At 50.4% G+C, this 22,635-nt stretch overlaps 1 protein-coding gene across 21 annotated transcripts in view; it reads left to right on the forward strand.

Annotated features, from left to right (window-relative positions):
* LOC309648906 (dynein regulatory complex subunit 7) overlaps positions 1-22,635 on the forward strand; it is a 90,681-nt gene that overhangs the window by 50,302 nt on the left and 17,744 nt on the right. For 11 of the 21 annotated variants that reach the window (XR_014256853.1, XR_014256854.1, XM_082438155.1 and 8 more), the window contains 9 exons: positions 3,646-3,784; positions 5,383-5,529; positions 6,350-6,484; positions 7,028-7,067; positions 7,242-7,363; positions 7,523-7,635; positions 10,342-10,622; positions 10,821-10,914; positions 12,195-12,478. Coding sequence is in view for 14 of the 21 variants with exons in the window: in XM_082438155.1 (XP_082294281.1) it covers positions 3,646-3,784; positions 5,383-5,529; positions 6,350-6,484; positions 7,028-7,067; positions 7,242-7,363; positions 7,523-7,635; positions 10,342-10,622; positions 10,821-10,914; positions 12,195-12,478 (1,355 nt within the window). In the remaining 7 variants the exon portion in view is untranslated. Of the gene's footprint in view, positions 1-1,399; positions 1,507-3,645; positions 3,785-5,382; positions 5,530-6,349; positions 6,485-7,027; positions 7,068-7,241; positions 7,364-7,522; positions 7,636-10,341; positions 10,623-10,820; positions 10,915-12,194; positions 12,479-12,973; positions 13,027-14,593; positions 15,454-15,510; positions 20,428-20,756; positions 22,387-22,635 lie in introns of those variants that run through there. The other 10 variants (XM_082438162.1, XM_082438161.1, XM_082438172.1 and 7 more) reach the window with 10 other exon arrangements.

Raw genomic sequence — 22,635 nt, forward strand, 5'->3', positions numbered from 1 at the left:
GATTGCCTCTTCATTCTCTTAGCATTGTCTTTTGACTACAGACAGACATTCTTAATTTTAATGTAGTGTAATATACCAGATTTTTACTTTATAGTTAATGCTTTGGGGTCCTTTTTAGGAAATGTTTGCATCCCCAGGATCATGAAGATACTCTTCGATGTTTTCTTCTCAAAGATTTATTGCTTTATCTTTCACGTTTGTCTCTATGATCCACTAAAAGAAAGTAAAATACTGTGGAAAACTCTTACTTTTCAGAATTTTCAGCTTAGCTAGTGCCTCTCAGACTATAGAGTCTCACAATTCTGAAAAATGTCTGGAGGAGAAATCAGCTGTACTTTTGAGACCCTTCGAGTGCCCAGGTTTATTTCTTCACCCTCTGCACCACCCCAACACCACCACCAAGCCCACCAAATGCCCTGTTTATACTTGACAAAGTGCTCTTGTGCCTGTTTGCAATCCAAACCCAGCCACAGTCAACCACTGATCTGTCTGGGCATTTTATATAAGGAAACCATACAGCATGTTGTCTTTTGCATCTGGCTTTCTTCACTTAGCACGTTTTTGAGATTCATTCATATTGTGACAGCAGGGCATTTTTTATGACCAACAGTGACCTCTGTTCAGATGAAGCTGAAATTCCCAGCCTTTCGTCCATGCTTAGACAAAGGACATGCTTAGAATGAGCACATGTCCCCGGGGAAAAAAAGCAACAGCAGATTTCAGTTCATTTCTCTATGATGCTCCCTCTGCAGAATTTTAGCCCCTCTCTGCTTTAGCAGCTCTCTGATGCCTTTAAACAAATTATTTCTGTATTATATCTAGCTTTTCTATTTGTTCTCAGTGAGAGCATTGATCCATCACAAATAACTCCACCCTACTCAGAAGCAGAAGTCCAAAGCCTGAATTTTTTCCAAGAAAATCTATTTTGAGGTATTTTATATATATATATATATATATATATATATATACACACACACACACACACACACACACACACACACACACACACACACACACATATGACAGCAAAATGCATACATGTTAACTGTACAGATCAATAAAATTCTACATATTTATATACGCATCCTTTAATTACCACCCACATTAAGCTTATAAAACTTTTCTAGCCTCACAGAGGGGTCCCTCATGCTCCTTCCCAGTCAATAGCGCCACCTCATGGTAACCGTTATTTTAACTTCTATAAGCAAGTATTGATTTTCCCTGTTCTCAGACTTCCTACAAATAGAATCACATAGTGCATACTCTTTTGTGTCTGGCTTCTTTCCCTCATCAGTATGCCTGAGTTTCATCTTTTTTAAAAAATTTGTTTCACTTATGCTGATTAGATCTGATGAGCAGAAAGTGGCAAGTTGTGAAGATGCCTTAGGAAGACATATGTGAACTAGAGGGTAAGAGACAAACTCCACAAGAATTCAGGGTCCCATCACCTCAGTGAATCTCCTGGACATTCAGAGGACTAGAGAATATCAATATATCCCCTCCAAGGTAAAAGACAAGTTGTTGAACCTCACACCACTTACAATGAAAAAATGTATCATGCAAACACGAACCAAAAGATGTCTGAATAGCTAAATCAATATCAGACAAAGAAGATGATCCTTAAGTTGGTGTCAACTTTATAATTAAAAATTCAGCTGTACATCTATGGTTTAGACTTTTTGAATATATGTTACTTTTCACAACTAAAACAATTTTTTTAAAGTGCTCTGAGAACCAGATCAGGAAATCTTCCCTCAAGAAGGTAAATTCATGGGCTGTTTGGTAAGGCCAAGGAATTTTTTAAGTGCATGAGGTGAACTATATGTATTGTGAAATACAATTCTCTATTTTATTTGGTAACAATAAAAATCACAATACTTCTTCATTTAGATTTTTAAGAGATAAATAAAAAACTAGTATCAGTTGGTGTAGCTCAATCAATGGATTTGGGCAATCTCATCCCACTGTTTCTGGTTGAATGTTCTAATTGCCTGAACCATCCAAGCTCATTTGCACATATTTGTATGGTTTACTCTTTATATTTTACAATATTTTTTTCCCTGTGGTTTCCTTGGAGTTTTATTCCTTGGTAACTGTGTTCAAAAAAAATGTCGAAATAAAAGCCTCCCTTTTGCCTCCGTGGCAAGCCCTCCAAAGCTACTCCTTTCCAGTAGCCTCGATCTGGCTCTATCTGCTCTTGTTCCCCTTCTATACCTTTGCTACCTCAGCCTTCACCTGTTTAAAATTGCTTTAAAAAGGTGGGCAGCATGTCTTAGGACCCCAGGCTTGGGAAAAGGAACTCTGGCCAAAGAGAAGTTTCAGCACCACGGAGAGCACCAGGATAGGGACGTGGGTGGGAGGGGGGACTTTCCTCACCCTAACTTTCTAGCCCATGGCAAGGGGGCTGCGGTAAAATAAATGGCAATTAAATTTGTGTTCTATGTGTTTCCAAGACCAGCTCAGTTCCCATAAGTCAGTTCCCATACAGCTAAGTCTTCAAAGGCTGAATTCCCAGTATTCACCTAGCACTCAATAAATGTGAGTTAGCCCTCACACCTCACAGTGATCATCCCACAGTTTCCAATACTCAGAAGAATTTCTCTAAAGAAGATTTACAGAGACCAATAAACACATGAAAAGGTGCTTAACATCATTAGTCACTAGAGAAATGCAAATTAAAACTGCAATGAGATACCACTTCACACCCACTAGGATGGCTATAATTGCAAATGAAACAAAACAAAGTGAAAAATATCAAGTGTTGGCAAGAATCTGGAGAAATTGAAACCCTCATACATTGGTGGTGGGAATATAAAATGGTGCAGCTGCTATGGAAAACAGTTTAACACTTCCTCAAGAAGTTAAACACAGAATTACACAGCAATTCTACTCCTAGGTATCCACCCAAAAGAATTAAAAACAAGCCTTCAAGCAAAAGCTTTTATGTGAATACAAGCAGCTCTATTCACAATAGCCAAAAAGTGGAAACAATCCAAATGCCCATCAATGGATAAATGTATAAACAAAATACGGTATATGCATACAAAGGAATATTATTCATCCGTATAAAGGAATGAAATACGTATACATGCTACAACATAGATAAACCTTGAAAACATGCTAAGTGAAAGAAGCCAGATACAAAAGACCAGATATCATATAATTCCATTTATATGAAATATCCAGAATAGGCAAATTCATAGATTAGTGGTTGCCAGAGGCTGGGGGAAGAGTAACTGCTTAATGGGTTCAGGGTTTCCTTTTGAGGTGATGGTCATGTTCTGGAACTAGATAGCAAAGATGGTTTCACACATTGTGAATGTATTTAATGCCATTGAATTGCACACTTTAAAATGGTTAAAATGACAAACTTTACATTGTAATGTATTTTGTTACGAAAAAGAGAAATACATAAAATACTCAGAGGGGCCACTGGCCGGAATCCCTCAGAACCAGCATGAATCACTCCCGTGCCACCCCTCTTCTCCTGCAGCATCCCAGGGTCTTCCCTTTGATATTCTGGGTCACCCCTCCTACACCAGGAGCCTGATGATCGCTGCGCATGGTATCTCTCCTCCCGTCATCCAGGTGAGTGGACCAGGTGAGTGGGTAACTCAGCCTGCAAGACCCTATCTTCCCTTGTAGATACTGGCTGAACTATGAGATCCATCTGGCGGAGGAGAGTCTGACAGAGACGGTGAATATGGGTTTTTTGACGGCTCTTGTCAAGAACATCAGCACCAGCATCTCAGAAGACCTGCACTTCTCTCTGACCCCCTCTCAGGTGAAGGCTTCCCCCATCCCCACTGGCCGGTCCTGGTCCTACTTTCCTCAGGCATATTTTTCTGAGAGAGTCATGGTCTGTGCTTGGTGCATCAACAGTTATCCTTCCCATGTCCCGTTTGGTAGTTCTCTGCCACCTGGTTAATGGGTGCTGGTGAGTTAACTGGTTGAGTGGATCCTGGTAATATATTACCTAGGGTGCTAGGATGAGACCTTCAGAAGATCACCGAATCGAGAGTCAGGGTTCTGGCCCTGGACTTCCCACCACCTGATTAGGTGTCCTGCAGGAAATCCCCTCCCCTCTCTGGGCCCCCGAGTCCTCATCTGTAAAATGAGCTCGAAGGCTCCTCCAAAGTCTGAGGTTCCCATGAACTCTTCCACCAGGGGCACATTAGAAACCAGGTAAAGGCACTTGTAGAGGCGCTGCAAAGGGTTAATGGGCAGACTCTGGGTTTACATAGGTCTGGATTCAAATCCCAGTTCCGCCCCTTACCAGCTATTGTGATCTTGGGCAAATTACCTAACTTTTCTGAGCCTCGGTTTCCCCATCTGTAAAATGGGGATGATATTGCCCACTTTCAAGGTTGTCAGAGGGAGCAAATGAGATAACTCACAGGGAATGCTTGGTGCAGCGAGGGCACAGCCTCCCTTAAGGCATAAAGCTGAGGGTGGAAGTTTGGGCAGCAGGGAAGTGGTCTATCATGGAGGGATTTTAGGTCTGCCTGGAGAAGGGGAGATGGAAGATGGACGGGGCCTTTCTCAACCCTTTATCACGTCACCCCAGCAGCTGAGCCCTCTGCGTGGGGTATAAACCAGCCTGTGAAATCACCCACGTGTCCTTTTGACAAGGTTCTGGACTGGGAAGCAGAAAGTTGAGGCTCTAGGCTACAACACTTAGTGCCCCCTGTTCCAATGCCCAAGGGATGCTTTTGAGGCAGGACCAGGTGGGACCAGGCTGCAGCCCCAGGGGAGCAATGAGGTCAGAGAATGAACAAAACATGCTTGGCAACTACCAGTAAAATTTATTTTAATATTTTGACCATTCTTAGCTTTTACAAAATGTGTTGTTGTTGGGCGGGGCTGGATATCACATTCAGTGTGAATTCTTGTGTCCTCCCTCTCGGCCCTTGCTGTCTCCCTTCCTGATGGCCTTACGTTTTCCATTTATCCCTGAGTTGGAAAATAGACACTGTCACCGTAGCCGTATGTCAGCACAACGGGGGTCAGGACCCTGACCAAAAGCACCACAACTGACCCTCCCTCACACGTGCAAACTGACCTGTCCAGGTGTCGCCCCTTCACAGCCCACTTTCAGCCTGATGGGTGGCCACGCGGGCATCTTACTGGCTCCATTCTCCATATTGGGAAAACCGAGGCTCCACAAGGGCTGTGATTTGGCCAGGGGCTCACAGCCTGGACAGAGCAGAGCTTGGACCATGCCCCCAGGTGTCCTGCCTCTCAGAGCTGTCCTCGGTCCTCAGTGCTGCCCCACCACCCAGCATGCCTGTTTCTCCTTCCATCTCGTGGGGGGGGGGCAGGACCTGTGTTGGGGGCTGGGCTCCTCAGGGAAAGACAGAGCGGCTGGGTCTGTGGTTGCAGGTTCCGAAGCAGGTGACAGAGGACGAGCACCGGCATCCTGACAGAGTCCGGCTGCCCAGGAGCCTTTTTGAATCCTTTCAGGGCAGCAGGCCAATGGTTCGGTTGGCTGTAACCATCCTGGACGTTGGTTCGGGGAATGTCTTCAAGGTGAGGAGAGGCTCAGGGTGGCTGAGGCTCAATGCTTGGTTACCCAGGACATGCTGGCCGTCTCTGGAGTCTTTGCTGAGGGACCCGATGGGGATGGAGGAAGCGAGGAGCCTCTGGAACGTTCCTAAAGCAGCCAAGGCCATCCCAGACCCCCGTCTCTAGGGTCTGTGGACCGCAGGCTCACGCTGGTTATTCACACTCAGCTGTTTGGACTGCCCACACCTGTGCCCTTGGACTCCTGTATGTGTATCCCAAGTGTGTTCATGTCCCCTGTGTGTCCTTGTGCATGAACAAACATGCATCTCCTTCCTTATTCCTGGTGCGCACGTAATCATGTGTGCTGGTGTGACCATGTTCACATGAGCGAGTGCACCCAGGCCCTTGCAAATTTGTACCAGGTATGTCCCCAGAGGTGTGTCTCCACTCCCATGGGGACATGTGTATCCCTGACTGCTGGTGTGGGCAGGTGCTCCCCACCTGTAGGCACCACTGCCCTCCGTTTCCCGGCTGATCTTCCTTCTAACCCTGCACTCCAGTTAAGAGGGCGGGGGAGGCCTGGAGACCAGCAACGGAGAGCCATCAGGTACATGGCTTTGCGGCCGCTTGGCCTGGAGTGTAGGGCCCGCCCTGGCCCAGCTGGAGCAGACTACAGGGAGCAGCAGGAAGAAGGTCGTCCGTGACTCCCTGCCCCCTGGTCCCCGGCCCCAGACTTTGCCCTCCAGGCAAGGGCCACAAGCCCTAGAGGCTCCCAGGAGCCCTGACCAGGGTTGGGTTGGGGCAGCCCCTTGTGCAGCCTGGCCTCACCCATGTCCCTCCACAGGGCCCCCAGCTCAGCCTAGAGGATGGCAGCAGCGTGTTGAACAATCACGTGGTGGGCTTGAGTTTGGGTCATATAAATGTCACCGGCCTGGCTGAGCCTTTGGAGATCACCTTCTCCCACCAACACCAGCCTCCTGTGAGTTCCCCACCGTGGCCTGGCAGCTTCTGAGGGGCAGACATGTGGGTGGGCACCCCTGGGCATATGGGCAGACACACACGGACTCTGCACACCCCACGCTCCCACATCCACCTGGGAGAAGCCATTAGGACCAGACACACAATTGTGCCCATGGACACATGCCTACCCTGTGCACGCATGTATCCACATGCCTCCCAGACACCCTCCACTCCTGTGCTCACAGAGGTGCCCAGGGGACCTGGCAAACACACGTGCACACGCACGGCTGCCCACACACACGCTCCCCTAAAGGCATGCGCCTGCAGACATGCGCCCCTGCCAGCCACAGCCCCACGCCTCTCCACACCCCCGACACGCTGACCCAGGATACATCAAACGCTTCGCGTTCCTGTGTGACCACAGGCTGAGACTTGCTTCTACCTAAAGCGTGCGTGTGCTGAGACCCAGAGCACACTGTCCTCTCCCCCTCCCCGTCCTACCCTCCTCTCCCCTCTCCCAACTTCCCCTGCCTCGCCCCTGACTCCCAATCTCTGGTTTCAGAACGTGACCCTCAGCTGTGTATTCTGGGACGTGACTAAAGGTAGGGCCTGGAGGATCTTCCCTGGGTAAGATGGGCGGAGGGTAAGGGCTCCTTCGGGGACAAGACTCCAACCGCAGGGCCCCTCCCCTCTTTCTTTCCTCTCTGGACCCCTCTCTTCCCTTTCCCTGCCCTCCCCTCCCCTCTGCTTCCCTATATTCCCGTCCCCTCCCCTAGGCTCCCTCTCCTCCTCCCCAGGTTCATCAGGAGACTGGTCTTCCAAGGGCTGCTCCACAGAGTTCGGAGTCAATAGGACCATCTGCCGCTGTGACCACCTGACCTTCTTCGCCCTGCTGCTGGTAATGGCGCAGCACCCCCCGCCTCCGCCATCCTAGCAATTCTGGAAGTGCCAAGGCTCCCGGCCCAGGGAGGAGGCTGCCTGGCAGGGGCCAGGCCTTTGGGGTGTCTGGGCCTGGTCTCCAGCTGATAGGATTCTTATTTGGGGGGATCATCCGCAGAGGCCGGTCTTGGACCAAGTCACCGTGAAGGCCCTCACACGCATTTCCCAGGCTGGCTGCGGAACCTCCATGATCTTCCTGGCCTTCACCATTGTCCTCTACACTGTCCTGAGGTGGGTCACCCCATTCCCACCCCACATCTCCCTCCTGCCCTCAAGAGCGGCAGCAGGGCAGGGTAGAAACCAGCAGGGTAGTGTTAGTCATGCAGCATTATACTGATATTTTCTCCAAACCTCCGTTTCCTCATCTATAAAATGGGATTGGAGGTTGAAATGTGTCTGGCTATTTCAGTTACAAGTGGCAGAAACTCAACTCAAATTGGCTTAAACATAATAGGTAACGTGTGGTTCACAGAATTGAAAAGCCCAAGGTGAGTTCACTTCAGGTGATGTTGGATCCAGGGGCTCAAAAGATGTCTCCAGGACTTGGTGTCCCTCTGATTCTCAAAACTTTGCTTTCTCCTTTGTCGGTCATGTCAGGCAACTTCTCCATCCTCAGGGGCCTTGGGGAGCCCCAGGCTTGCATCATAGCTTCTTAGCTGCCTGGACAGCTAATATTCTAAACTAAGGCCCAGAACTGAAGTTTCTAAAAAAACTTTATTGGACTTCTCTGATGGTACAGTGGTTAGGAATCCGCCTGCCAACGCAGGGGACACGGGTTCGAGCCCTGGTTTGGGAGGATCCCACATGCCACGGAGCAACTAAGCCCGTGCCCCACAGCTACTGAGCCTGCACTCTAGAGCCCAAGAGCCACAACTACTGAGCCCTCATGCCACAACTACTGAAGCCCGCACACCTAGAGCCCATGCTCCGTAACAAGGGAAGCCACCGCAATGAGAAGCCTGCGCACCACAACAAAGAGTAGCCCCTGCTCTCTGCAACTAGAGAAAGCCCACGCGCAGCAGCAAAGACCCAATGCAGCCGAAAATAAAAATACATAAATATATAAATTTTAAAAATTTTATTTTGAAATAATTATAGACTAACAGGAACTTGCAAAAATAGTACCTAGAGTCCCATGGTTTCTTCATCCAGCTTTCCTCAGTGATGACATTTTCTGTAACTGTAGTACAACATAAAACCAGGAAATTGACATTGTTACAGCCCTGCTAACAAGACTGCAGAGCTCATTCAGTTTCCACCATTTTCCACATGCACTCAGTTGTGTGTGTGTTCACACACGCACACAGGACTGGCTATATCATTTGTAGGGCCCAGTCCAAAATGAAAATATGTAACCCCTTGCATGTAACCCCTTATTAAGAATTTCAAGATGGTGACAGCAGAGCATTAAAATAAGCATAGGGCCCTTCTGGTTGCAGGGCCCTGCAGAGGTCATACACCAAGGAAGCTGACCCTGTGCATGTCCTGTGTGTGTGTGTGTGTGTGTGTGTGTGTGTGTGTGTGTGTGTGTGTGTCCGTGCAGTTTTATCCCATGTATACCAGAGTTGAGTTATACTGGTCTAACTTAGACCACGTGCCCATGACTGAACACGCCACTGTGGTGGAAGGATGAATTGCACTGACTGGTCAGGCCGCCCAAGTGCCTGCCCTTGGGTTTGAGGGCGCATGGCTGAGAGTGGGGAAGGGTGCTCCCCAGGGAAACCTGGGGCTGTTTCTGGAAGAAGGAGGAGCAGAAGCACCAGAGGCTCCTGCAGCCTGTGCCCAGGCCCCGGCCGTGGCTGAGGGACCCGCAGGAACTGCCAGCCTGAAGGAGCCTGTGGGAGCAGCCCCACGGCTGGCCTCCCGACCCATGACGGGCCTGGAGCAGCCCTTGGTCTCCTGACTCCCAGTCTGGGGCCCTCCCACTGCCTTCCTGCACATGCTGGCACCGGTTGGCCCTGGGCTGAGGCCCCCACCAGCCCCACCCACTCCATCTCGGACCGAACTGTGAGTGTAAGTGGTGCCCCCCCGCCCCCATCCCCCAAGCCCTGGCCTCATAAGCCGAGCATCCATCTGCAATAAGCTGAGCATGACTTGCCAGCTGGCTGCACTGCTGGTCCCCGTGAGACGGGCTTGGAGCACCAGGAGGCACTGTCGACATCTCCCAAGGGTGGGGCCTGGCATCTCAGGTGAGGTGGACATTATCCCTCATGCCCACTCCAGGCAGCCCTGAGCTCCCGTCCCTCCACTGAGAGTCCTTTGGAGCTGATTTGCTAGGAATTGGCAGTGGGAACTCCACGGAGGGGGAAGTGAGCCCTGGGAAGAAGCCCTGGACTGGGAGTCCGGAGCCCCTGCCCTGCGCTGTGGCTCTGGGTCCCTGTTCCTCTCTGAGCCTCACCCTCCCTACTCAGTTCTAGGCTTCATGCATCCACGCCCTGTCTGTCCACTCACTCAACCAATGCAGGGCTTCCTCCTGCTTATTGTGTGAGGCCCCAGGTCAAAGCCTGGGGAGAGACGGAAATAAGGGGTGGGTGGAGGGTTACACCGCGCTCACTGCTGGGAAGCTTCCAAATAGGCCTGGGATAAGTGACATTCAGAGACAGCCGTCCCAGAAAGAAACACCCAAGGGGGATTTTGAAGGTGAAGCAGGGAAAGGCATTGAGAGCAGAGGGAAGAGTGTGGGCAAAGTCCGGGAGGCGTAGAGAAGCAGAATGCATTTAGGGAATTGCAAATTAGGTAATTTGGCTCAAGCATGGAGTCAAGGGATGAAGCCAACAGGATCCAGAATCCATAGGGCCCTACGGGTCATGAGAGCGCTCGTGGACTTGAACTGGAATGTTCTCACACTCTGGTTGCTGGCAGGGGTGGAACAGAGGTGGTCAGATGGAGAGGCCTGGGTGCCCCCTTGCAGCCTCTCACTGGCCCTTCTTGCCCCAGGTTTTCCCGGCAGAGGTTCAAGTTTGAAGACGCCCCCAAGATCCACGTGGCCTTGAGCGTCAGCTTATTTCTCCTGAATCTGGCCTTCTTCATCAACGTGGGGCATGGCCTGAAGGGGTCCGATGCTGCCTGTTGGGCCCGGGGGGCCGTCTTCCACTACTTCCTGCTCTGTGCCTTCACCTGGATGGGCCTGGAAGCCTTCCACCTCTACCTGCTCGTCATCAAGGTCTTTAACACCTACGTCGGGCACTACTTCCTGAAGCTGAGCCTCGTGGGCTGGGGTAGGTGCCGCTTGGCCAGGCAGAGGGGATGGCTGACTCTGGAAGAGGCAGGAAGGGGACCAGCCTGGGGCAGGGGAGGGGCAGCTCCCTCTTTGATTGGCTCAGAGCTCGAGGGATGGACAGCTGGAGGGGGATTTGGAGGAGGACGTGCCAAGGGAGCCCCAGCAATGCCATACCTCCTCTTCCCCTTGCCCCCAGGCCTGCCTGCCCTAATAGTCATCGGCACAGGGAGCGCCAACAGCTATGGCCCCTATGCCATCCGTGACAAGAAGAACACCACCACGTTGGAGCTGTGAGTGCGGGCTGTGGAAGCTGGGGTGGTCTCAGGGTCCTGGGGACCAGAAGGAGGTGGAGGTGGGGGGAGGAGGGGATCCTGGGAAGAGAGACGAGTAAGTCAAGGCAAAGGATCCTCAGATCCAGCTAGCTCACGGCCTGCAAGGGTAAACTGAGGCCCGGAGAGAGGAAGTACAGTGAGAGAGGGGGTGAGAAGGAGAGAGAACCGGCCCAGGAGGCAGGACGCCTTGCTATAGCCTGGGTCACCACAGCCTACATAGCACCTTTGGACAAATTTAAAAGGTACCCGCCCCCCCCATCCCTCTGACCTGCCATGCCAGGTGCTCAGCCTGGTGAGTGGAGGGTGAGTTGGATTTCAGCCCCCACCTGCCCCCCAGCCAGGTGCCCTTGTGCAGGGCACAACCTGCCCAATATTTGCAGCAGCCCTGATTCTATCCAGACTCTGTTTCTGAGTAGCTGTGTGACCTTGGGCAAGCCTGTCCCCTTCCAGAGCCTCGGTCTCCTCATTTGTACAATGGGGGGCTGATCCACATGCTCTTTTGGGCCTTCACTCCTGCAGTGCAGGGAACAGGGGAGCTGAGCTGAGCCTCTCCCAGGATACCTGCCTGAGGCCCATGGTTCTGTGCTAAGAAGAGCTGGTGGGGCCTTGGTCCTGTCCCCAGGGCCTCAAATGCAGGGCCCCAGGGGCTGGGCAGGGAACATAAGTACATGCAGCGGCCTGGGTGGGCACAGCGACAGACTGGCGATCACATGCCAGTCTAATGGGCAGCTGACTACTGTCCCTCAGGAGGGCATCCACAGAGCTGCCAGCTGTATGGTTTTATAAGAGAAGCAGATATCTGGATGTTTAAGGAATTCCCTGGCGGTCCAGTGGTTAGGACTTGGAGCTTTCACTGCCAGGGCGTGGGTTCAATCCCTGTTCAGGGAATTAAGATCCCATACGCTGTGTGGCGTGGCCAAAAAAAAAAAAAAAAATTTTGGATGTTTATGCCAAACATTTCACTTTTAAAAGGTGGTCATTAATTCCATTTTTTTTTTCTTACAACATAATGTGGGGTGAACGAAACATGTCTTTGGGACAGAACTGGCCTTTTACACTCACTGGTCTAAAGAGACAGCAGCCTGGAGCCTTGTGACTCTCCCCCGGGAGAGTGGGGAATGGATGGGTGGAGATGGGAGAAGGCATCTTTTTGGTCAGGGAAGATCAGGCAGGGAGACAGCCCAGGGCTTGCTCTCAGGAGCCTTCCTCTGGTCCTGACGGCCATCCGCCTCCTCCAGGTGCTGGTTCTGTGAGAAAACTGCCACCTCTGCCCTCTACGTCACTGTCCACGGCTATTTCCTCATCACCTTCCTCTTCAGCGCCGTGGTCCTGGGCCTGGTGGCCTTGAAGATCTTCACTCTGTCGAGTGCCACAGCGGGCAAGGAGAAGGGGCAGCACTGGAAGGGGGTCCTCACCCTGCTGGGCCTCTCGAGCCTGGTGGGCGTGACCTGGGGGCTGGCCATCCTCACACCCCTAGGCCTGTCCACCACCTACGTCTTTGCACTGTTCACCTCTCTGCAAGGTGAGGCTCCTGGGCCAGGGAGGTGTTGGGGGGCTTTGGGGGGAGGGGGTAGATGGCAAGAAACAGAATTCTACTCAGGCTCGCTCAAATCAAGGGTACCGATTTTAAATATCCAAGGCTCTCCCAAGGACCCCAGGGCAGGAAGGCTGGCTGACCTCATGGGAGCTGGTAGCAGGGTCAGGAAAAGCCACCAAAACCAAAGCAGATACTTTCCCCATCTTTTTCTCTGGAGTCACACGTAGTCTCTCACCTTCTCTCTGTGGAAACTTCTTCATTCTTCTCTCCACTGGCCCATTCCTACCCATGGCCCCCGACTGGCTGCCCAATATGGCCCCCTCATCCCTGTGTGACCTTCCAAGTCTAGTGACCACGGTCTGCTTCAGTCTCTTCCATGTTCTTAGGAGAGTCAAGGATCTGACTGGGCCATCTTGGGTCAGGTGCCCATCTCTGGTCCAATCATCTGTGACCAGGAGGGCGAGATCATGTGATGTGAAGGCCACGTGACACGAACAGAGTCTCTAAGGGGCTGTGAAGGCAGGAAGCAAATGGTTAGTAGAGGAAATGCTTGCTACGTCTGCTCCCTGCCCCCGCCGGGTTCTTTCTCTGATACCCAGCAAAGGGGCAGGCGCCCAGGGTGCATGTGGGACACGGTTTCCCTGCCCGCACCTGTCCTCTTTGCTCCTCATACCCCTGTTTCATACACACAACTGAAAGAAGCATCACAGCCTGACTGTGAGGGAAACAGCCAAGAGAGGAATGACAGGTGTGTACTTTGACTCACAGTCTCATCCCATCTAGAGGAGGCACTAGGAACTGAGGGGTCCTAGATCCAGCAGGTGCAAAGCCCGCAAGGACAGGGCTGGCTCCCAGCGCTTCACAAGACTACATGGCACCATGGTTGGCAGCACTGGGGACAAGCAGACCTGGGTTCAAACCCCACCTCCACTCACCACCCCAGCAAGTCACTCAGCTCCTCTGATCCAGTCACCTGTACAGCTGGGATAATTCCAGTACTTTTCTCACCAGATTTCATGATGAATAACTGAGATAATGTGTGTGTGTAATACAGGAGGCCTTCAATATGTGGGAACTATGTTAACAACAGCAGAAGTCATTATTATTAGGCCACCGGAGACTGTCCCCAGATGAAGAATTATGAGTCCACATCTGAAAATTCCCAGGGGTTATGGCTTGGAGAGGGATGCACCTTGAAACTGTGGATTATGTCATTATTCTTTCTGAGGTTACCCATCATAGTTAAGTCTGAACACTTCACTGCACTGAGTTTTTTCAACCGAGTGTAACTCAGTATTTCTCTCTTCTTCCCAAACAGAGCCCTCAGCACACTTTAACTGCCCTTGAACTCTTCTCAATATTTTTTATTGTTGTGTAGGGTTTTAGTTCTAAATTTCTTTTAAAGAAACACAAAGATTTTTACTTTTTTATCAATTTCTGTACTTACTACAATTTTCATACCTCACATCTTCCCTTTTCTTCTTGCTGAAGCACATCCTGTAATAATCCTCTATAAGAGGGGCAGTGGTAGTTGTTTTGCATGTCTGAAAATTCCTTCATTTCGGTCTTTCTTTTATGAGATAGCTGTGTGTATAGATTTTATTTCGAGGACTCTGGTTTTCATTCTCAAGTTATCTATTTGGTTCTTTTTCAGGAGTAGGTTTCATTTTTTGTCTGATTTTTCTATACATTCTTGAACTTTTTTTTTTAATAAGTTTATTTATTTTATTTTATTTTTGGCTGCGTTGGGTCTTCGTTGCTGCGCGCGGGCTTTCTCTAGTTGCGGTGAGCGGGGGCTACTCTTCCTTGCGGTGCGCGGGCTTCTCATTGCGGTGGCTTCTCTCGTTATGGAGCACGGGCTCTAGGCCTGCAGGCTCAGTTAGTTGTGGCGCATGGGCTCAGTTGCTCCGTGGCATGTGGGATCTTCCCAGACCAGGGCTCGAACCCACGTCCCCTGAATTGGCAGGCGGATTCTTAACCACTGTGCCACCAGGGAAGTCCCTCCATTCTTGAACTTTTACAGTGGAGCGATTTCTCCTCTGGGTGGCCGCCAGCCCAGGCCCCGCCCCAGGCTCACTGAGGCCCTCTCCTCCCTGACAGGTGTCTTCATCTTCTGCTGGTTTGCTGTTCTCTACTTCCCAAGCCAGAGCACCATGACCTCGTCTTCCGGCACTGCCCGGGCTGACCAGGCCCTCACCGTGTCTCATGAATAGCGGGCTGCCGTGTGGCCAGGCCGGGGCTGGCCTGCACTCTGGACTCAGCTCTGATTTGCTGTGTGACCTTGGTGGGAGGGAAGAGGTGCTCCCTGCTTCCTTCTGGGCCTCAGTGCCCTTCTCTGTACAATGGGACTGGGGAGCAAGGGGATGGGAACCAGGTTGGACCATGTGGCCTCAAAGGTCTTATCCAGATACACCTATGGGTCTGAGCGTTCACAGATCCAGGATGGCAGGAGTCTCAAGTCCCTGTAATCCTGAGACCCCTGCCAGCACGCCCACCCCCTGCCTTCAGAGCAAAGCGGCCTTCTCGTCTCAGGAAGGGCCTGAGCCCAAATAAGGAAGTCTGTCGTTGGCCGGCCTCTTGAAGGAGCCCCCAGCCGCTCCCCTCCCTTCCTTCCCCTTGTCACCGCCCTCCCACAACTCCACCATCTGGCCGGGCACCTGGGGGGCCCTCAGGGCCACCATCCCCTCAGGCACTGGGGCAGTTATGGACTGGAGGTTTGTTGCCACGGTCGGGGGGTGGGGTTTGGTCCTTCCACCCAGGCTGCCCCTGGTCTCAGCCACTCTCACCAGGGCCCATCCTCATGGAAGACCCCCTACCATTCAGGGGGCTGCCAGCCCTCCAAGTGTTGGGGACACCGAATATCAAAGAATGCCACTTACTCAGTAGGTGGGATACCTCAAGCAAGCCCCCAGTCCCCACTCTGGCCTGCCCCGCGGTGACCTGACTTCTGATCTGCTGTCTCGGGGGAGGGGAGGGGAGGGTGGGGTAGGGTGGGGGGGTGGAGGGTATATGGTCCCCAGGGCTCTGCACATCTGAGGGCTGAGGAGCCAGGGCCGGGGGCCGGGGGGTGTGGGCTGAGCAGAGAGAGGGTGGGCATTTCTTCTGAAGTCTGAGCTCCTATAGAGCAGGCGGGCGCTTTGACAGCTTTGCTCGCTCACCGGTTCAGCCCAGCCCGAGCCTGACACGTTTGGCAGGCCCTGAATAAATATTAGTTGGCCCTCGATGGAGGTGTGAGTTTGGCACCAGCCTGACAGGGCCCTGAGCCAGGGGAGTGCCTCAGGCCAGACCCAGCTGGGTCTGTCATTTCCAGTGGCTGGGCCTGCTTTCGAAACCACTGGTTTCCTCAGTAGCAAGCAAAAAAGAGGCAGACGCAGTAGAGACAGAAGTAGAGATACAGAGATAGAGAGATGGAGAGACACAGGGAGAGAGAAAGAATTAACAGATGAACTGCCACAAAGAAAGAAAACAAAAGGAGAGAGACGGACAGATGCAGAGACACACTGGCCCCTGGCCTGGCCCAACCAGGAGGGCAGGGCACTGGTATCCGTCCCCCTCCCCATACAGCCACCTCGCACTTCAGCCCTAACTTACTACTGGGACAGCTCGCCCTCCCTCCCCCAACCCCGCCCTTCCCAGTGTGCTTTGCAGATGGTCAAGCACTTTCTACAGGTGAGAAGCCTGCCTCTTCCCCTCAGATGCCCTGGGCTGGATTCCCCTTTTCCCTCCTCCCACCCAGCAAACAGATGAAAGAAAGGAGGCCCGGGACCCTTGGTTTATGCAAGTCACTGTGTTCCCGGAAGGGAAATCTTAGAGTGTGGACTTTGCGACAGTTGAGCCACATTATCAGTTTTTGTGGACAAACTTGGTAGGTTTCGGGGCTTATCTTCACAAACAACCGTTTCTCACCCTGAAGGTCTCAGCAACCTTACCCCAAAGTCCCAGGGTTACTAACCTGTCCTCAGAAAGAACAGTGCTCCAGTGTCTGACAGGCCTGGGTTCAAATCCTAGCTCTGCTGCTTAGGGCCTGTGTGACCCTGGGCCTGTCACCGCACCTCTCTGAACCTCAGTTTCACCCTATGTAAGATGGGGCTCATTGAGTCCTTGCCTTGTCCTGAGAGCATTAAGTGAGGTGACAAAAGTAAAGTGCCCAGCACTAAGTCAGCAGGAGTTAGTTTGCTCCCTGAGAACCCCCCTTGGCTTAAAGAAAACCTGGGTGTAAAGCAGATTGTGAGCTTCTGCAACCTGTTTGTAACCTAGGAGGGTGTGAAGTTTAAAGCTCCCTTCCAGATTCCTTGTACAGCTCTGCCAAGTGGACCAGCCCTGGGTGGGGAGGACGAAATGGAGGCCGAGAGAGGCCCCGGGACCCACCCAAGACCACCCTGCAAGCTGGGCCAACACTAGAGCTGGGGTCTCCATGGGTTTAAGAATTATCACCTCATCCCTGACCCCCGAGTCTCAAGGGAAATCCTGGGTGGTGGCTTTTTCTTGCTTCTTCCTTGCTTTCTCATTAAGACGTGCTCAGTGGGATGTCTGACCAACAGAACAACAAGCGCCCGATGGGCTGCGTTTCCAGGTGCAGATGCGGAGGGCAGACGGGGAGCGTAGCTAATAGTAGGGATGTCCTTTTCTCTGCCTGGCTCTCCACCACAGGGCCAGGCAGGGGCAGAGGGGCTGGGGTCTCTCATTGCCTGAAGTCACTGCAAAAGTGGCTCCAAGTGCCAAGTGGAGCACATGCTAAGGCCAGGGAGGGCTGTGGCAAAAATACACCCCAAGGTCCAGCGTGGATAGACGGGGTTCCCCTGTCACTGAAGCATCATAAGAGCAGCCTGGGAGGTGGATAGCGCCATGGTTAAGAGCATGGACTCTGAGGTCAGCCTGCCTGGTCCAAATTCTTTGCCTTGGGCCAATTCCCCACTTACTGAATCTGTAAAGCAGGGATGGCAGTAGCTGCCCGACAGGGCTGATGATTAAATGAGATACTGGCTAAGACGGCTGCCCACCTGGCCCAGCGTGAATGTGACTAAGCCAGAGCTTGGCCTTGGCTGACACTTTATCAGGCTCTGGGTTGCGGTGGTCATCTGTGTGCTGCAGGAAGAGTGTCCCCTCACCGTGGTTCCCTGCCTGGTTCTCTCTGTTCTGCCTCAATTTCTTCATTCCTAGTATTTTTTCCATTACAATCTAACAAATAGACAGGAAATAAGAAGACCTACTTGCTCTGTGCTTTCAGAGAGGTAACTTAATATCAAAAGATAAGAGTTCTTCACAAATTGATCTATGAATACAATGTGATTCCAGTAAACATTCTAAATGATATTTTTAGACTTTCTAAATCTTATTCTAAAATTTATATTAAGGCATATAGTCCTCAAATAGCTAAGTCATCCTTAATGAAAGAGGACATAGAAAGAAGAACTGACCTGCAGATATAAAGATTTTACAAGGCCATAGTGGTAAATTCACCATGGAGTCTGTGCAGGGATAGGCATGAAGACCAGTGGAACAGAACAGAGGGCTCAGTGGCAGACTCGTGTACACCTGGGGGACTTAGTACACGACAAGAGTGACATCACAAAGAAGGGATGAATGGTCTGATGGTGGTATTGGAAAATTAGCTCATTGTATGGGGAAACATAAAACAAAATCCCTACTTAACCCCTCATACAGAGATGGGCTCCAGGCAGAGTAAAGGTCTAAATGGGATGGCAAAATTATAAAGTTAACATAGGAAAATATTTTTGTGACTTAAGTGCAAGGAAGAATTTCTCAAACAAAAATTCATAAGCACAGAACATCAAACCAAAACCTGATAAATTTAATTACATCAAAATTAAGGTTTTCTGTTTAATGAAGGTCACCATGGGCGATGTTAGAAGACATGTGACAGAATGGAGGGAGGTGTTTGCAGCATCTGAAACCAGGGCTTAACATCTGGAAGTCCTGCAATCCAAACAAGATACTTCCCCCATAAAGAAAAATGGGCTGAGGTTTTAAAAGACAATTTCAGAGGATGAAACGCCTAAAACTAACACATTAGCACATGAAGACACATTTAAAATCATTAGTAATCAGAGAGAGGCATGTTAAATGACAGCGAGATCTCATTGTACCTCTATGAAACTGGCAAACATCAGGAAGGGAGAGAATATCAGCTGCTGGTGGGGGCAAGGGTACCAGGCTCCCTCATGCATTGTGGGAGGTGGGGAGCATGTAGGTTTCGCTGCCTGGAGAAAAGTGAGGTGCCGCTGTGGAGCCAACCATCCCGCTCCTGGTTATTTACCCCAAAGAAACATTTACTGGTCTAGAAGGGACTCCACCGATGACATGTGTGGCATTATCTGTGGATAATGGGAGTTGGTGGCAAAGCAGGGTGTCCACTGCTGGGAGAGTAGAGAGGTAATTATTGTGGGTCCATGGACACACAGCAACTTGGGTGGATCTTAAAGACACAGTTCTTAGTGAAAATGTAAGAAACGAGATATTAATACAATATCATTAACACAAATTAAAAACACGAGGAGTATGCCAAAGAATACTCATTTGAGGGGGTGGGGAGAGCATCAGAATGATGTCTATGTGGGCAGGGAATGGGAGTGGGTAAAGGGGAATAAATCACTTTACAAAGGAAATTAGGTGTTGCATGGGATAAAAGGGGCAATGAGGCCTACGCGCCATTCCACCAGCCTAACATATCACATTTGCCTTTTCCTCTTCCCTTCCTGGCCTCATCCCAGGTGCATTCCCCACAGAGGTAATCCCAGGGTGAACTCCAGGACTGATGTCCACATGCCTTCTCAGGAGATTTCCCTTGGTCTAATTTATCCTTCACACTTTATTTTTCATGACTACGTAATGTTCCAGCCGGAAGAAAAAATTATTCTTTATTATTGAGAATGAGGTGATTCCTACATTTTCACCAATAACAGCAACTATATAACCTTGTCAGGACATCTGCAGTATTTCTCTGGACCCCACTGCCCGCTACAAGGCAGCATTACAAGTTTTGGGGGCCCTTTCCTTTAAAAACAAAACAGAAAAAATTATATTTTGTGACTGCATTGGTACAAAGACAAATATAATCCTGGGTGGATTCATAATTATATATTCATTATCAGTCTATTCATTTTTTCTTTGGAATTTAAAATAAATTAAAATTAAGCATTTTCATGGGCCACTAACCTAATGGATAAGTTTTCTCTGTCCCATGAGTTATATACTAAACCAGCGGTCCAGCCTGTACTAGAACCAAGACTCAGGCAGCCTGGCTCTGTCCACTATGACAGGCAGCCATGCCAGGACCCACACTGGTTTCCATCTGTTTTGATGAAGGCCACATTGACCATGCATGGAGCAGAAGCCGTGGTGTCCTGGTAAATGTTTAACATCTACCTGATGAGAGAAAAAGCCCTAGTCTGTAGCATTTGCCAATTTCTGTGGTGTAAATAATCTCATGGCCAATTTTAAGCTATCAATATGACATCACTGAAGTTGGCAAAAGATTCAGAGTAGTTCACACTTATATAATATTTTCGTTGTAAAGATACAATAGGTGTAAATAACCTCAAGAGCTTAGATAATAATGAAATGCAGTAAAATAATTAGGAAGTGATGAGTTTTGAGTATTTATTACCTTTGTTTTTAACATAATCTATTTACTTATACGTTTTTATAATTTAAATTTTAATAATGGCTGTGTTTGTCAATGAGCTCACAAACATTCCTGAAGTTTTAAAAGTCAGCTCTTGCAAGCTGGCACAAGCTGGCTCCAGCCCACCACTGGCTGAGGGACATGCCACAGTAGGTCTTCTGGACCCAGACCTGGGTAGTGACAAAAGACTACATTTCCCAGAAGCCTCCTCTCCCAGGACCCGCCGTCAGCCTTGAAAGATGTCACCACGGAGACGGGCTAACAGATTGTACGGGCTGTCCTCAGAGGGGTGAGATGGGAGCAGGGGTCTGGGGTGGCTGGACCCTGCCTGGCAGCCTGGCAGGGGGAGGGCGTCGGTGCTGGTGGTAAGGGGGCTTCTTCCGTCTGGGGGGCTTTCAGCCCCAAACTTTCTGGAGAAGTTTTCAGCGTGCGTGCGTGTGTGTGTGTGTGTGTGTGTGTGTGTGTGTGTGTGAGAGAGAGAGAGAGAGAGAGAGAGAGAGAGAGAGAGAGAGAGAGAGAGAGAGAGAGAGAGCGATGGGGAGGAGGAGGTTCCGGCTGGGGAGGGGGATGCAGGGAAGGGCCTGTGGGTGGGGAGAGCCTCTGGGCAGAGTTGGGGAAACTGTAAAGCAGGACTGCCTTCCCCAAACCACGCTGTAGCTGATGAGGCAGCCTGGTGTAAGGAATAAATATTGCAGGTTCTGGACCAACTCCACCTCTGATGATGGTGTTCTGTGACCTTGGGCTCAGGGCCCATCTTAGTGGCTGTCCCCCTCTGCCCACTGACACCTTGGCCTTCTCCCCTTCTATGTCTTTCCTTACTCACCCTGCCTCCAACAAACCATCCCTTCTAGAACTTTCCCATCTCCTTAGGCCCTTAAGTGCATGGGTTTCAGAGCCAGAAATATACAGGTTCAAACCCCAAGTCTGCTACTTTCTTGCTCTGTGACCTCAGGCAGAGCACTTAACCTCTCTAGGCCTCGATTTTCTCCTCTGCAAAGTGGGTATTATAATTATATCTGCCTCATAGGGTCTGTAATGGAAAAACTCAGTTCAGTCTCCCACCTTCTGTGTTTCTCCTTTACTACTCACACAGAACCCTTCACTTCTGACACTTCTGGTCACCAAATGTGTAGGTTTTTCCCCTACCAAGCAATTCTCCGTGACACTAGCTAGGTGTCCTACAACTGAACTCAATTCTGATACTATCTACTTGGAGATAGCGTCAGATCCCCCAGGTTAAGGGCTTAGTCCCACAAGCCTCTTCCCACCCCACTTCAGATGCCAATGGCAAGTAGTCGGTCCCCAGGTTACCCACAACTTCTGTCCGGCTTGGCTACCATTTGGGGGTTCCCATGACTCCCTCCTTGGGTTCTGTTAGTTTGCTAGAGAGGCACACAGAGCTCAGGGAAACAATTACATTTACCAGTTTATTAAAGGACATGGTAGAGGATACAAATGGACAGATAGATGAAGAGATACACAGGGAGAGGTCCGGGAAGGTCCTGAGTGCAGGAGCCTCTGTTCCTGTGGAGTTGGGATGTGTCCTCCTCCCAGGACGTCACCTTCCCAACCTGGAAACTCTCTGAAGCCCCTACTATTGGGATTCTATGGAGGCTTCCTCATGCAGGCTTGATCAATTATTAACTCCATTTCCACTCTTCTCTCCTCTCTGGAGGATGCAGGGGGGCGCTGAAAATTCCAAGCTTCTAATCATGGCTTGGTCTTTCTGGTGACATGTCCCCATCCAGGAGCCATCCAGGGGCTCAAGCAGAGTTGCCGCAATAGAAAAAAAGATGCGTCTGGTGTTCTTATCACTTCGGAAATTACAAGGGGACTGGATCTTTGGTCCATCATAGTGACGCTGGGCTCTGCAAAGGGCTTCCCTAGGGCACACAAGCACATATGGTATTTCAGTGTGTCCTGCCACACAAAACTCCTCCATCCTGAGAGCTGACACAGGGCTTGGCCAGGAGAGTGCAGGCTGTGTCACTCCCACCTGCGCCTTAACCAGGTGCCTTAGTGGCAGCCCCATTCTTGCCCTCTCTCTGTTCCAAGTTTGGTGATGTTACCTCTTTTTTTTTTTCTTCCTTACTATTATGAATAATTTTCTTTAAATTTAAACTTACTGGACTTCATAAATATATTTAATAGGAAACTTCATAATACTACAGTTATCCATACAGCATTAACATCACCTGCCAGAAAGAGAAGGTCACTGGCAGAATAAATATACAAAAAACAAAGCAAGGTTAGTAAGCCTGAGCTACCTGCTCCTGCCCTGACAATAGTTCTCAGTCTGTGACCTGCGTTGTCGGATTTAAAGGGCAATTTGCAAATGTCAGAAAGGTGTTACAGGTGTGCTAGCACCACGTGGAGACTTTCTTCTTGACGGAAAGGAAGTTTAGGAGGGACTCGCCTCCTCCCTTCGTGATCTAAACCACCTAAAACCTCCGCCCAGGGACACGGGTGGTGTTGGTGGCTCCTTCCTGGTCTGAAG

The sequence above is a fragment of the Balaenoptera physalus genome (assembly GCF_965194825.1).
Source record: "Balaenoptera physalus genome assembly, chromosome: 19".
NCBI lineage: Eukaryota > Metazoa > Chordata > Mammalia > Artiodactyla > Balaenopteridae > Balaenoptera > Balaenoptera physalus.